This window comes from Prunus dulcis, chromosome 1, assembly GCF_902201215.1.
Source record: "Prunus dulcis chromosome 1, ALMONDv2, whole genome shotgun sequence".
In the NCBI taxonomy this organism is placed as follows: Eukaryota; Viridiplantae; Streptophyta; class Magnoliopsida; order Rosales; family Rosaceae; genus Prunus; species Prunus dulcis.
In genome coordinates, this window is record NC_047650.1 from 6095333 (window position 1) to 6110758 (window position 15426).

The following is a 15426-nucleotide window of genomic DNA, read 5'->3' on the forward strand; positions in this document are numbered from 1 at the left end:
GGTTCAGGTGCAGTTTGAAAATGTCGAATCGTTAAAATCTTGCCATAAAAAACACAGAGAAGGAAAATCGATAAGGGAAAAAGAGTACCACCACGCTGCATTACAAAGAGGTCTGGGAATGAGATATTGACTCATTGACCGTTGATACTGCCGGACTTTTTCTCCTCAACATATGAAATCATATCTCTTCCAGGTAAGCTAGCTAGATTGATTAAATACCTAATTAAGTATCTACATTAATAAGATTATTGACCATGAAAAGTCTCCTAGAGATGCATTCTAGAAACGAGTTTCTGGGAAAGTTTTATGAACATTTCAAACTCTGTTTCTCTATAAATAGCCAACAAGAAGAACAAATCTTAACATTCATTCTCATTTCCCTACACCAAAATGGCTTTCTACAATACAACAAAATACCTTACAAGCGTCATTGCACTAGTATTTGTAGCTGGAGCACTGCTAAACAATGCGACAGCACAAGATTGTGGCTGTGCCCCAGACCTATGTTGTAGCCAATATGGCTATTGCGGCACCGGCAACGATTACTGCGGCCAGGGTTGTAAACAAGGTCCTTGTACTGGCAGCGGCGGCACACCAACCACACCGAGTGGTTCGTCAGTGGCTGATATAGTAACTCCAGCATTCTTCAATGGGATCATAAGCCAGGCTTCTTCAGACTGTGCCGGGAAGAACTTCTACTCTCGAGGGGGTTTTCTTGACGGTGTCAACTCATATTCTGACTTTGGTAGACTTGGTTCGGTTGACGACTCTAAACGCGAAATTGCAGCTTTCTTTGCTCATGTCACTCATGAGACTGGCCGTAAGATATTCTGTTCCTCCCTTCTCATATATACAATGTACACCTGGTACAAAGATACATATGCAAAAATATGTGTTTATATATATTTACATGCTTTACCATGTCACTCCTCTTAGTTAGTAGGAAAATGGATATTCACCTGCTTTCTTTTCCACACCCTGCGTTTTCTATCTTACATGATAACAGAAAGAAAACACAGATGAACCTAACAAAAACATTTTTTCTTTTGGATCAGATTTTTGCTACATTGAAGAGATAAATCGTGGAACCTACTGCGACACAACCCGAACAGACTATCCATGCAACCCCAACAAACAATACTACGGGCGTGGACCACTCCAACTAACATGGAACTACAATTATGGAGCTGCTGGAAACAGCATTGGCTTTGACGGCCTAAACTCTCCTGAAACCGTGGCCTCAGACGCTGCTGTTGCATTCAAGACAGCCTTGTGGTATTGGATGAACAATGTTCGTCCTGTTGTAAGCCAAGGATTTGGAGCCACGATTCGAGCAATTAATGGTGCTGTGGAATGCGATGGTAAAGAACCTGGAAAAGTTCAAGCCCGGATCAACTATTACAATGATTATTGCACCCAACTTAATGTTAATCCTGGCGGTAATCTCTATTGCTAGAAGACCAAAGTTTATAATAAGCAGAGATATTCTTTCTAGACATGATCAAAGCTTATTAATTATTTAGATAATGAATAAAAGGGCAATCTGATTAGTTGCTCCCTCCCAGCCATGGAAGGAGAGGGCTAGCTCTCCTGTTGTGTACTCCACCCATTCAATAAATAAAGGCTGAAGTTTTATGTTGATCCTCATTCATTGTCTAATATATATGTGCACAGTGCTTAGAATGATATCAATTTTGGTGGTCCTGATCTTATTGAAGGTGAATTGTGGTTGCTTGTAAATTCTCAGTTAGTTCATTGATCAAATTTGGATCGCACAATGATCGATGGTGCGAAATTGCCTAGGCTCGCGTGGGTGAAAACTCAGACATTTCATTGCCTTGTCCTTCACAGCCATAATCAAAAGATATGTGGTCGAAGTTAACACGTAAACATGTTAGCTGAGAAGGCATAATGGTGCCAGCAAAGTGATTTAGATTTCTTTTGTTCAGCAACTTCGCCTCCTGTGATCTTACAAATAGGCTCATCTTTTGAATGAAGAAGCTTTAGAGTCGGATGAACGTTGAGATCTCCCATTACTATCTTTTGGCCGACATCCAAACTCACTCAAATCCACATCAATATATATATGGAGGGATCACATCTGCAGGACAGAGGAACTTCACAGTCCTCTTGATTGTATTTAAATAAGCACCTGCCAAGTTGTAAAATGTCACATTAGAGATTGGGACAGAAATTTGATCAATGGTCAGAAATCATCCGCGTATTTTTACTTGTTGTTCCAGTGTTCCTATTGTCATTTCACATGGTCTCAGGTGCTTCTCCTCAGTGTGGATTGTATTGGCACTAGTTTTCCATGCACCTCTTTCATGGCATGTTCTGTCCATCACTGGAATGGGAACCAACTTTCTTCTGTAATCCATGGTTCTGTCTTGAGGCAAACAGTTTACTGTATATGGTATCCTGATTTATCTTTTTGAATTCGAAAGCTACTTTTGCCAAAAATGTTGCTGCATGCTTTATGAAGTTGCATTAAGTCTGTTTGCTCTGTTTGATCAAATCATGTCATATAAGCCACAATTTGGTTCAAAACAAATTCGGTCCCCATCACGAAAATTTCAGATTTCGCATAAACACCCACACAAAGAATTTCTAAGAAAACGATATATGTTCAAAACTCTTAGGTTTCTTTAGACATATAGTTTGTACGATAGACAATCCGAAGACTCTGTCAGTCAATGGAATATTATGTGTTCGCTCAGAAAATCGATGGGCAGCCTGTGTTTCCCAGTAAAATGGTTTCAAATGATTAAAGAGATTAAGTGTGCATATAATTACAATGTGGTATCACTGTGACCACTGTTATATATTCCCGGACTTTTTCTCCTCAACATATAAAACCCTATCTCTTCTAGGTAAGCCGGCTAGAGCGATTAAATACCTAATTAAGTAGCTAAATTAATAAGATTATTGACCATGGAAAGTCTCCTGTGCAACCAGAAATGTATTTTCTGGGGAAGTGATGAACATTTCAAACTCTATGTTTCTCTATAAATAGCCAACAAGATCACAAAAAAATTCTTAACATTCATTCTCATTCCCTACACCAAAATGGCTTTCCACAATACAACAAAATACCTTACAATAAGCGTCATTGCAATAGTATTTGTAGCTGGAGCACTGCTAAAAAATGTGACAGCACAAAATTGTGGCTGTGCCCCAGGACTATGTTTTAGCCAATATGGCTATTGCGGCACCGGCAAAGATTACTGCAGCCAGGGTTGTCAACAAGGTCCTTGTACTGGTGGTGGCGGCACACCAACCACACCAAGCACCAATGTTGGTTCGTCTGTGGCTGATATAGTAACTCCAGAAGTCTTCAATGGGATCATAAGCCAGGCTTCTTCAGACTGTGCTGGGAAGAACTTCTACTCTCGAGGGGGTTTTCTTGACGCTGTCAACTCATTTTCTGACTTTGGTAGACTTGGTTCGGTTGACACTGTAAACGGGAAATTGCAGCTTTCTTTGCTCATGTCACTCATGAGATTGGCCGTAAGATATTCTTTTCCTCTCCCCTCTCATATATACAATGTGCACCTTGTACAAAGATACATACACAAATATGTGTTTCTATATATTTACATGCTTTACCATGTCACTCTTAGTAGGAAAACGGATATTCACCTGCTCTTGTTCTTCTCCACACCCTGCTTTTTCTATTATAACATCTCTCCTACAATCAAGGGTGGAGCAATAATTGCAAGTTTGGGGGGATAGTGTATAAAATACTAGTATAAAGATACTTAAGTATTCAAAATTACATGTTAAAGCTTAACATATATAGTTCGGTTATTCACCTCACATTGTGGGAGGGGGGAACGTTTACTCAAAATTAACAAGCCCAACCCCAAAATCTCATAAAAATACCCAAAGCACTCAATAGGGCATCAAAGTAATTTAATAATCAATATAAAATTCAATAAGGCTAGCTATCATTTTTTGGGTTTTTTTTGGGTTTGTTTATAGGAATTCAATTGTGTATGGTTTATTTATAATATTAGTGCTAGAAATGGGTATATCACTAAATATCTCTTCTTTTAACTATTTGCATATTGCAGAAGTTGGTTAGTAGTTGGTCCAGACAGAGAGTTTGCCCCTTGCACTCGAGTTTGTATCTCTCTCCCGATAGATTACATTAATTTTGAATTGGATGAACAGTGTTCGTCCTGTGGTATTGGATGAACAGTGTTCTTCCTGTTGTTAGCCAAGGATTCGGAGCCACAACTCGAGCCATTAATGGTGCTGTGGAATGCGATGGTAAAGAACCTGGAAAAATTCAAGCCCAGATCAACTATTACAATGATTATTGCAACCAACTTAATGTTAATCCTGGCGGTAATCTCTATTGCTAGAGTACCAAAGTTTATAATTAGAAGAGAGATTCTGTGTTAAGCCATGGAAGGAGAGGGCTAGCTCTCCTGTTGTGTACTCCATCCATTCAATAAATACAGGCTGAAGTTTTGCATTCATCCTCATTCTTCTAATTATGTCTACTGTGCTTAGAATGTTATCAATTTTGGTTCCCAAACTGTTTGTAGTTGGTTATTTTTCCAAAATAAAATCTGCCCAAACTTACAAAACTATGGATGAGAGAATTTGACAAATAAACATAGAAACTGAGCAAGCGACATCCGCCCAAGTGTGTCCATTGAGAATATCTGTGAACTAAAATGCTTATTACCATAGAATTTCAGATCAGATTCACAAGAGATACGAAGCAGACCCAGTTTCTTCCTCTCTTTTACAGCATCCTTGACTGCCACTCCCCACGTTCCCTCGTCAAAAGATAAAGAAACCCAAAAAGGCAAAAGAAGAGGGTGAAAACTCTATTGCCTTGTCCTTCACAGCCATTACAAATCAAAAGATATGTGGTCGTAAACATGTTAGCTGAGAAGGGATAATGATGCCATCAATTTTTCATGATAATGCACAGCCAAAATCCAACCATAGCAGTTATTTAGTTTTCTTTTGTTCAGAAACTCTAGCTCCCGTGATCTTACAAACAGGCTCATCTTTTGACTGAATAAGCTTTAGAGTCGGATGAACCTTGAGATCTCCCATTAATATCTTTTGGCCGACATCCAACTCACTCAGATCCACATCAATATATGGAGGAATCACATCTGCAGGGCAGAGAAACTTTACAGTCCTCTTGATTGTATTTAAGTAAGCACCTGCCAAGCCACATCAATAACTAAAATTAATATCCAATAATCACGAAAATTTCCAGTATATAAGAAGACACATATATGTTCAACATATCAAAAATTCAAGTCATTTCATGGTTTGTAGATGAGTTGTTCATCAATATTGAATCATAATAAAAATCTGTCAGGAAAATTTCTGTGCAACTGCCTCAACTTTATAAATCTGCCATAAATTAAATGAAGAGTTGGATTAAAGAAACATGAGAAAGTCTACTTTATCACCTTATTTTATCATGGATTAATTCAAATTACGAAATCATCCAAGTAGACATCATCGTAGAATAGTTCAAAACTGAAGAAGTGAACAACGATATAAACTTTATGAATACTAACATGCACCTGCAATCTAATGCTTAGGCTGAAGATAAAATAGTCCAAATCAGTGATGCTTATGTGATTATCCTTCTCCTTAGAGCATAAAGTTGAGAATTAAAACCATTAAATACAGTGTCTCAGAAATCCTAGTTCATAAAATTCATGCAAAATAAACATTAGGTGCCAGCTTCAAAGGTTTTAAAGTATAACTATTTGAATTTCTAAAACACTGATCCAGAAATTATGGGAAAAAGAAACATATATGCATTACTCTTCCCCAATTTCAACTTTATTTCACTATCATGTAAGATCAAGGGCATGATCAAGAGTTGGATTAAAACAAGGAGTTGAAAGGAATGTGTGCCATAAACATGATGTATATAATCTCTGTGAGATTTTTCTTGTTATCCTATAATATATAATTTACCAAGACAACAAAATGAACCTAGATTTGTCAAAACCTGGAGGTAAAGTTTTCTAATTGTCTGATATGGGCATACATAATTGCATGATCATTGCATAAAACAGAAAATCAAAAACAACACGCACACCTTTAGGCAGAAAGCAACATCAAAGACATTGAATCCTTTTACTGTAATACATTAACGTTGAGTTGGACCGGATAAACCCAAATTTCTTTTGAGAAACTAATTCATCTATCAATAACTTAATGTTATAATTTTTTGATGAAAAACTAACAACCTCCATTCAAATTTAGCCAAATTATCAAGAATATACAAAGATGTATAGTTGGAATTAAGAATATGTTGTATCTGAAGGCAGTCACACCCCTGTATGCATTCAAATTTACCTTTCTTCAATCCAGGAGAGACATCATCTCCTCGAAACACAAGAGGGATGTCGACTTTCAACAAAGCATGAGAAGGAGCCCTTATGAAGGTCACATTAAGCGGTGCGTCCGTGGCCGAGTGCAAATGAATCTAACAAACAAACAAAACCCCAACATCAAATAAAACCTAACACACCAAAAACAAAATCAAATCTTCTGAAGATAAACAGAGTGCAGAGCAGACCATACCATGCGAGGCAAAACGCGGACCCTCTCAACGATGTCGTCTTCAGAGTCGAAGTCGGAGCGAACCTCGAGGTCAAAGAGCCTGGAGAGGAAGAAAGAGCGGCCGAGATGACCGACGAGTTTTCGGATCTGGTTGGTCCGTACAGAGATGAGGCGCTTGTTGCCGCCGTGCTGGCCGTCCTCTTGCTCGAAGACGATGCTAGGGACGCGGCCCGCCTTGCGCTCGTTAGCGGAGATGCTCTTACCGGAGGCGGTGCGTGGGACTGCGAAGATGGTCTCGGCGTATTTCGGGTCGGGTCTCGGGAAGGTGGACTGAAAGTCGGGTTCCACTTCCGGTTCCTGGTGGAGCAGATAGGCTGTGGCGGATTGGGCGTAGCGCCGGATTTGGAGCTGGAGGGCTTCGGTTAGTGCGGCGGGGCGCTGCCTGTGGAGGAACATTTTGGTGCCGGCCTAGAGTGAGAGAGGAGCTCTGGAGACGAAATGTAATTAAGGGGGGTTTAAGAGAGGTTTTTCTTTTTTTCATAGTGCAGAATAGAATTGCGGCCGTTGCTTTGGAGTTGAGGTCTTCTCGCCCCAATTCCTCTAAAATCCCCTGCGTCTCGAGAAATTTAAGATGTTGACACCTGTCCACTAACTCCTCCAACCCCCAATACCATCTGATCAGATTAGCAAAAATAATATTTAAAAATGGTAAATTTCACTATACTATTCGGAAGTTTACGAATTTCCACTCTATCTAGAAGCATCTTCAAGGGATTATTCGAATGAAGCAAGTAAAATTGTACTTTAACAACTTACGTGGCATGTGTTGCTTATTCAATTGTTTCATCAGAAAAGGGTCATAACAGCATCCTCAATCATAACTAAAAGAGGGAGCTAACAAATTGATCGTGGACAAAATTCCATTTAGGTCCCGTTTGGTTCATGGAAAATGAGGCTTGAGAATGGGAATTCAATTGCTTTCCCATATTTGGCAAGTCCAAGCATGGGAAATGGTTGTCCTGCACATGGGAAAGTAAGAGGGAAAGTGAAGCCCTCCTCTTAACTTGGGTTTTATTTTCCCTCCTCATGGAAAAGTTTGGGAAAATGAGCCAACATTCAATTCACAATTTTCATGACTATTTTGTCCCTATGAACAATTTATAATTACAACGTATCATTAAATGCATTCTTTTTTTATTTGATTTAATATGGGTATAATTGAAAAATTATACAAACTTTGTTTTCCATTCCTACTCAAAACAAACATGGGAAAGGAAACAAAGTGAAATTTCCGGATTACTTTCCCGACATTACCAAACGTGGGAAAGGAATCTTTCATTTCCATTCTTTGGGAAATGACATGGGAAATGATTTCTCCTCAAATTCATTCCGTGAACCAAACAGAGCCTTAGAGCTTCAGTGGAATATATGGGTTATAAAGGTGTCTTCCACAAAATGGGTGTTGTATGGTTGGGGCTCTAAAAAAATTTGTGATGTAATTTGGTTTAAATGGTATTTTTTTTTTAAACCTAATTTTGTTTTAATATATGTTTAAGCTATGTTATGTTTTTTTGGGAGCATTTCAACAAAAATAAAATAAATTTTTTTGCACAAGATTCCGAAAACTTCATTTTTTTCATAGACTTTGCATGTAAATGGATAATTTGTGGTGCTATTCAATAAGACTCTGAGAGGACAAATTATAGACATTATGGGTGGTTCAGTTTGGTTTGGTTTGGTGTTGAGCCAAAACCATCCACCAAATCTAACCCTCAGTAGAATAATTTCCAGCACCGACGCCGAACTAACACCCTCAACAACCAAGTCCCTCGGTTAATGGGAATAAATGGTTCGGTGTGGTACGGTTCCGATTTTCACGCCAAGTGGGGGACAAGGCTTGACGAGATATTGTGGTTGCATGACGAGGAGATCGAAGGAGACAAGGCAAGATAGCTCCAAATCTCCAAATGGAGAGAGAGAGAGAGAGAGAGAGAGAGAGAGAGAGAGAGAGAGAGAGAGAGAGGTGGGGAGGGTGGGGCTTTTGTATATTATGTCATGCTAAAATAGGTTTATTAATGGAATCCTCAAATTTAAACGATAGGGATCTAAATTCCGTCATTTAAGAATTCTATGCAATTTTCAATTTATTCATCCAAACGGAGGGTAAAAGTTATCAGTTGGCGCTTATGACATCATATAGCAGAGAGACTTTTATTTCATCATATGGCAAAGAGATTCGGGAACTTGTGTCTTTCTCCTCCTTTGATTCACATCTTCTTCTTCCTTTCATTGTTTTTCCATGGAACATCATCTTCTTCTTTTTATGAATTCAGACGGCTAGAGCATGATATGTGCTGGCAGAATTTACTAATACAGTTAACGTGTTGGGTAATCACAATCCTTAAAATTGTATAACAGTACTTTTAACGGCTTATCTAATTATTAACACTTAAGCACAAATGGCAAACAAAATGAGTAGGGTGACAATATAAAGTAATGTACAATAAGTAAAAATTTGTATTCCAAGTAATAATTATTTTATGTAATCTTTTCTTTTTAATCTAAGGAGAAATTTAACGTAATCATGATTCATACTAGTAAGATGCTTATGGCCCATGTAGGGATGGCAACGGGTTGGGTAAGGCTGGATATGACAATACCATCACCGTCCTCATCCCCGCCCCCGTCCTCGTCCCCGTCCCCGAACCCATCATCATTTAATAGGTTTTAGGGAATTACCATCCTTGTCCCCGTTAGGGGACTATCCCCCGAATCCGTGATTTTTTTTTTTTTTTTTTGCATAAAAATTTTTTATCATACATTTTAACATTAAGTTTTATTCAACGCATCCAAATTAACTATAAAGTTCAACTCAACTATTCAAAATCATATCAATATGAAATTCCAGAGAAAATTATGAAGAATTAGGAGAGGGAGGTTGACTTATGATTAAACATAAATATTATAAATATTTAATTATTTATTTCAATATATATATATATATATTTGGATCGGGTTCGAGGATGGGGACGCTAATATCATCCCCTCTTTATACCCGTCGAGAATTTTTCAAATTCAAAGATCCTCGTACCCAATACTCATTTGACCTCGAAATCTCCCCCTTTTAAAATTAGGGACCCGCCCCCCCCCCCCTGCAGGGATTGTTTCCATAGGCCCATGATGAATACGTGCGGCTAAAGTCGGAGGAGGGGGTGGGGTTGGCATGCCTCTTAATTTTCTCGGTTTTTGATATGCAGCAATTAATAAACTCAACTCAATATCAATAACATCAATCAAATCATGTTCATGTGTAACTTATGTTTTTTTTTTTTTTTCAATCCGCGCCCTGTATGACAAGTTAAATTATATAAATTTTTACAAATAAGCTCATTTTAGTATGGCATATTATATAAAAATTTATATCATTTGTCATTTTCTAATCGGTTTTTAGAACATTTTAACACATTTAGAACTAAATAGAAAATGACAAATGGCTATTTTGGATTTTTCTCTCTAAAAGGTTCTATAGGAGTTTTTGTATAATATATATATTATGTCATGCTAAAATGAGTCTATTTGTGAAAAGCCTTAAATTATACAATGCATAAACATATGAAGAGACAATTAGGTCACAAGACCGGTCATGATTGAAGGGTCCTTCTCCATTACGGAGTTGAAGTGTGCAAATCCATTACGGATTTGTGTTTTGACCATTAGATCTCCACTAATTGCCCTTTTTTTAATATTCTTTTCCTCTTCTCTCTCTTTCTTTCCGTTTGTTCCCTCTCTCTCTCTTTTATTATTTTTCCTTCTCTCTTCCTCTTTTCTTTCTTCTCTCCTCGTCTACTCAATCTCTCTCTCTTCTTTCTTCTCAGCTCTGTTCTCTCTTCCCTGCTCCCTCAAGTACAGTTTTTTTTTTTATGTTGCTCCCTCTTCTAAAGGACAACATCAAGATAGACATGACAAGGGCATCAACCCACCCCTTCTCATACATTTAATTGAAAACATTTAAAGCCTTTACGAACTTCCCTGTATTGCAATAAACCTGCAACGCCAGAGTCAGCGTGTACTTACTGAATTCCCACCCAGAATCTCACATTTCTTGCAATTCAATTGAACTTGACTTAGATTTAGATATAGCCTCCAACAAACATTTATATCTATAACTATTTGGAACACAAAGACCCTTCACTTTAACTTGATCAAACAAAAAGTTAGGGGTGTTTGGTATCCTATTCAAATAGGGAATTCAAAATTTTTGATTTTTTCTTAAAAACAAGGAGTTCTTAAATCTATTTTTATGATTCAAAAACTTGTGCTGGTATGCAACTTGAAAACTGTTTTCAAATCTTAAAAATTTGAGAACTTGTGAATTGTTAGAAAAAAAAAAACTGAAAAAACTGATAATAATTGGGGTGTTTTTTAGTTGTTCTTGAGTTTGAGTTTTTAAACATAGGACTACCAAACAGGTTTCCTTTGTTTTGGACTCAAATTTTGTTTTTGAATTTAAAAAGTTGGATTCAAGTTGAATACCAAACAGACCATTAGCTTCTTGAACCAACTCTACACTACTTCTTGAACCAACTCTACACTACCTAAACATCTTATAAAGAAACCCAAAGCTCCAGGAGTTGGAGAACAATTCGAATTCACAATTTCCATAGCCATGGCTCTCAATGGAACATTTTGTCTAATGATCAGCCTGATTATTTGATTGGTCTGGGGTTTTTTTTTTGGGTTGAATGGGTATGGGTTTATGGGTGGGGGAGGAGCAAAAAAAAATCATGATGATGATTGATCCGTAGATGTGGATTCAAAGTTGAAACTTTTCCACCATCACATACACCATCTGGTTTCCTTAGAGCATTTCCACCAGTTGCCCAAGCCAGGACAGAAGAGGGCCAAGCCTAGGATGTGCGTTCCAGCGGGCCAAACTTGCTCGGGCAAGAGGCGGGTTACAAGAAATTGGGCCAGTTCGTAGGCGAAACGAGTCCGTGCTCCAGCCCGAGGATTGCTGATGTCATGATTGACACCAGCTTGACGCTAGCGCCCAGGTCTGAATTTTTTTTATTGTTGATGCGTGCAAGGAAGAGAGAATGGAGCTAAGAAGAAAGAAGAGAGAGAGAGAGAGAGAGAGAGAGATTGACCAGAGGAGGAGAGAAGAAAGAAAAGAGGAAGAAGAAGGAAAAATAATAAAGAAAGAGAGAAAGATGAGGACAAATAATAATAAAAAAGAGAGGGAACAAACAGAAAGAAAGAGAGAGAGAAGAGGTAATAGAATTTTTTTTAATTTTAAAAAAGGGTGAGATTTTAAACAAACTGCAATTGGTGCAGATCCAGCGGTCAAAACACAAATTTGTAATGGATTCGCATACTTCAACTCTGTAACGGAGAATGATCCATCGTTGAAAACTCTTAATTATAGTTAGCTGCTCTCAAATATGAAAATGGATGGATGTCAATTAATTATCATGATATACAGTGTATACGAAGCATATTAGAATGAAGAAATAAAGCTACCCGCGTGAACGTAATGAGGTGATTGCATGACCAAGAATGAAGAGACGATTAATACGAGCAGCGTCAGAAAACGGATCGAAAAGCATGAGATGAGATCAGTCCCATCTTTGAACTACTCTTTCAAAGATCAAGCGATGCGGCCTCTTCTAGTTTCTATTATATTGCCCTACCACCTCTACCTCCGCCCGTGGCTAGATATTTATACGCTTCTAATTTTTTTTATAAAGATGAGATATATATAGTAATAGTAGTCATCCATTAGCTTAAACTGCAAGTCATGGTCCCTTTTGCCATGAAGTAAGGTTAAAACTCTAGTGAGAACCCGCGGCACGCGCTTTGAAGAAAAGAAAAATGAATGAATTAAGAAATTTCTTCAGAAAATGACAGAATGAGAAACAATAAGTGAAATATATGTTTGTATTTCGATGGCCTGCTTCCACGTAGCATTCATATATGTTTCAAAGCAGTGTTTGTGGGGGGAAAGACCGCCGTTAGCTTTGACTCTGACTTTGAATTACACATTACTATTAATTTTAGATAATTTGCACAAACAATTGAGGCACATCATATATATATAGAGAGAGAGTGCGCGTTTCAGTTGAGGGATTCCTTAAATAAGTTTATTTAAAGGACACCTTTGTAGGGTACTCTGTATTATATTTTATTAATTCAAACCATCTATTTTGTATATATTAATTCAAAGATCATCGCTACAAAAAATCACTTGAATCCGATATTATTTGACCATTCAATTAAATTATTGAAATTTAAATACTTTTTTGAAGCACCGTGTTCATTGATTTTGTTGATCTCAATTAGATGCCTTAATGATTTTCAATTTGTCTGTTTTTTGCAAGGATGATTTATGAATGAGGACTTGAAAAATAGATGGTCTGGATCGTTGAAAAAATATTCATAGGATACCCTAAATGGTGTCTCTCAAATAATATTCGAGGGATTTCTCAATGGAAGGGGATTGTATATATATAGAGCTTCAATTGAGAGATCCCTTAAATAAGCTTGTTTGAAGAATACTCTTGTATGGCCCAATACACATTGTATTTCAATAATCTGAATCGTCTAACTTTTCGATACTCCCTCAAAGATCATCTATGCAAAAAATCACTTGAATATGAAATAATTTGATCACTCAAATGGTTGTTATTATAGTCTTTTCTTGAAGCATCGTGTTCATCTATTGTTAGTCCCAATTAGATGCCTTAATAATTTTCAATTTTCCTGATTTTTTGCAAGCATGATCTATGAATAAAGACTTGAAAAATAAACAGTTTGGATCGTTGAAAAACAATTTATAGGGAACCATAAAGAAAGTGTCCCTCAATAGAAAGATACTGATATATACATATCCTCTATTTAAAAACTAATTAATCAGGACAATAAAGAAACGCGCTGGAGTATGTATATAATTAGCCTCGTATCTTTGACATCGACTTACTCAAAGTTAAGAAAATAATGTAATTGACTTTAGACTCACACATATGTATGACTTCTTCCCTCTATAGATGAGTCTCACGACTTGTCTTCACGCATTGAGTTAAGTGGTGTATACCATACGTAAAATCACCACTAGGAAACTTGAGCTAAATGGTAAATATCATATGGAAAAGCATCAGTAAGAAACTTTGCTTTGTATCCTCTTCTTGCTATGACAACATTTGTAGCTTCGGTAGGATGGATGGCATCCCAAAATACGTAATGCGTCCTGTTCTTGCATGGGAATACATGTGATCTGACCTTTTGTCACCTCACAACATGAGGCATTGGTAATCAAAGAACCTGAAATATAGAAAAACCAATTTTTAACGCTTTTCTCAACTCTCTCACATGAGGCGAGTCGGAACAAGAATTGATAAAATAATTGGGTTCTAACACAGAGCAGATTAACATAATTAAGAGTGAAAGTTACCGCTAGATAAAAGAGCGTAGGATGATTCATATCCCAAAATAGTATATGTTAATGAACTTAGCATTTCTTAGATTTCTGTTAAGGTCTTGGACGAGATTTAAGCCTCCGATTGAAAATTTGGACTGCAGTGTTGATATAAGCTACGCATGAAGAGCCTTTTGTGCCACGCATAGCCACTTCATAAGGTGTGGAACCTAAACGACCTAGCCCAAAAAGGGCTATCTTTCTTGCCCCAGAGTTGTACAACGTCTGGCATCATAAGAAAAGTTCCAATTATATAAGTCTAATTGATTTTCGGATCAATACGAAAAAATCAACATTTATTAAAACCATATGGCTAGGATAATGAGACCGCTCCCTTTGCATCTAAGTTCGAGTCCTCTTCCCGTAATTTAGAATAGTTTAGAATAATTTAGACTATCGCTTGTATGAAATAATAATCATATAATTAAAAAGGAAGAAATTGTTATACTAACTCTTGCATATTGATCTGGTGTGTATTGGCGGCTAGTGTTGGACATTGAAACGAAGTCGTTGATAGTGTAATCATTGGTGCCCATCCCAACAGTATATATGCACCTCCTGCCTAAGTACTCCGCTGCTGATGAGGCATTATTTCCCCTAAAAGAAGCTATCTTTTTTACTATGCTTTGATGATTTTGCAACTGCATTTCTATGCTTATTATCTGTCCCTGCAAAATCAAGAAGAGGGATTAAATTGCATGTCGTTTAGTTTCTCAAACCTCTCAATTTTTCCAAGAATTCTTTTGTGCCATAACATAAAACCCATTAATTTCTGGAAAAAAAAAAATTCGATCACATGCATTCTTTGAAATTTTTTGCATTTTAGAATTGTTTGCGAGGTGTCAAGGATGGAAGTTAATTTCTGAGGCGAAAGAGTCATTATGATCGTGTAGTAAAGAAAATAAAAACAAGGACCATTTCAATCGAAAACCCAAAATAATTACCGCTTGTCTTCCAGTTTCGTCGCGGATACCAGCTGCCCCAGATGCATAATTCAAGCCTTTGAGTATTTCTGAACCTCTTGCAGTAGCAAAAGGTGGGATGTAACTATCAAAACCTAGTAGTTCAGCTGCAATGAGAACAATTTCAAACTCATTAGTAATAGAGTACATACATATATATAGGGCCGCTCCAATGCGAAATGCAGCCTAATTAGTTTCGAAGGCTGCATTTGGCATTGGATATGCAGCCTCTATCTAACTTTTTGATACAATGAGAACAATTTTGACTTTCCAGCTATTTTATAGAATCTATTTTGGCTTAAGTTCTTCCCCAATATTAAAAGCGAATCACAAACATTCCATTCAATTTCTATTCCTTTTTATTTAAAAAAAAAATTGTATTTGGCCAATACGGTCTAGTACAGTGGAAAATCGCTTTAACTTGCATACCAGTGG

The 15426-nt window shown here is 37.3% G+C and overlaps 3 protein-coding genes and 1 pseudogene across 3 annotated transcripts; 2 read left to right on the forward strand and 2 right to left on the reverse strand.

Moving 5' to 3' along the window:
* The first annotated feature begins 222 nt into the window (after positions 1 to 222).
* Positions 223 to 1647, forward strand: LOC117633037 (endochitinase EP3-like). Its single transcript, XM_034366712.1, has 2 exons — positions 223 to 820; positions 1056 to 1647. Exons 1-2 carry the CDS (start codon positions 391 to 393, stop codon positions 1454 to 1456), a joined length of 831 nt encoding a protein of 276 aa, XP_034222603.1. The 5' UTR covers positions 223 to 390; the 3' UTR covers positions 1457 to 1647.
* Positions 1648 to 3069: 1422 nt separating this feature from the next.
* Positions 3070 to 4370, forward strand: LOC117629675 (endochitinase PR4-like). Its single transcript, XM_034362275.1, has 3 exons — positions 3070 to 3510; positions 4077 to 4082; positions 4173 to 4370. The coding sequence occupies exons 1-3, from the start codon at positions 3070 to 3072 to the stop codon at positions 4368 to 4370; spliced, it is 645 nt and encodes a 214-aa protein (XP_034218166.1).
* An 85-nt stretch (positions 4371 to 4455) lies between these two features.
* On the reverse strand, positions 4456 to 7133 carry LOC117633047 (50S ribosomal protein L25-like). Its single transcript, XM_034366722.1, has 3 exons — positions 6580 to 7133; positions 6352 to 6481; positions 4456 to 5192 (listed from the first exon to the last, which is right to left on the reverse strand). Exons 1-3 carry the CDS (start codon positions 7012 to 7014, stop codon positions 4972 to 4974), a joined length of 786 nt encoding a protein of 261 aa, XP_034222613.1. The 5' UTR covers positions 7015 to 7133; the 3' UTR covers positions 4456 to 4971.
* A 6532-nt stretch (positions 7134 to 13665) lies between these two features.
* Positions 13666 to 15141, reverse strand: LOC117629755 (annotated as a pseudogene).
* Positions 15142 to 15426: the final 285 nt, after the last annotated feature.

What these genes read in the sequence shown, in the direction of transcription:
- LOC117633047 (XM_034366722.1), bottom strand. Translation starts at nt 7,014, where the DNA reads ATGTTCCTCCACAGGCAGCGCCCCGCCGCACTAACCGAAGCCCTCCAG. An exon ending in TCCGCGTTTTGCCTCGCATG is followed by an intron (nt 6,482 to 6,579) that starts GTATGGTCTGCT and finishes TTTGTTTGTTAG; the next exon opens with ATTCATTTGCACTCGGCCAC. An exon ending in CTCTCCTGGATTGAAGAAAG is followed by an intron (nt 5,193 to 6,351) that starts GTAAATTTGAAT and finishes GTGGCTTGGCAG; the next exon opens with GTGCTTACTTAAATACAATC.
- LOC117629675 (XM_034362275.1), top strand. Translation starts at nt 3,070, where the DNA reads ATGGCTTTCCACAATACAACAAAATACCTTACAATAAGCGTCATTGCA.
- LOC117633037 (XM_034366712.1), top strand. Translation starts at nt 391, where the DNA reads ATGGCTTTCTACAATACAACAAAATACCTTACAAGCGTCATTGCACTA. An exon ending in TGTCACTCATGAGACTGGCC is followed by an intron (nt 821 to 1,055) that starts GTAAGATATTCT and finishes CTTTTGGATCAG; the next exon opens with ATTTTTGCTACATTGAAGAG.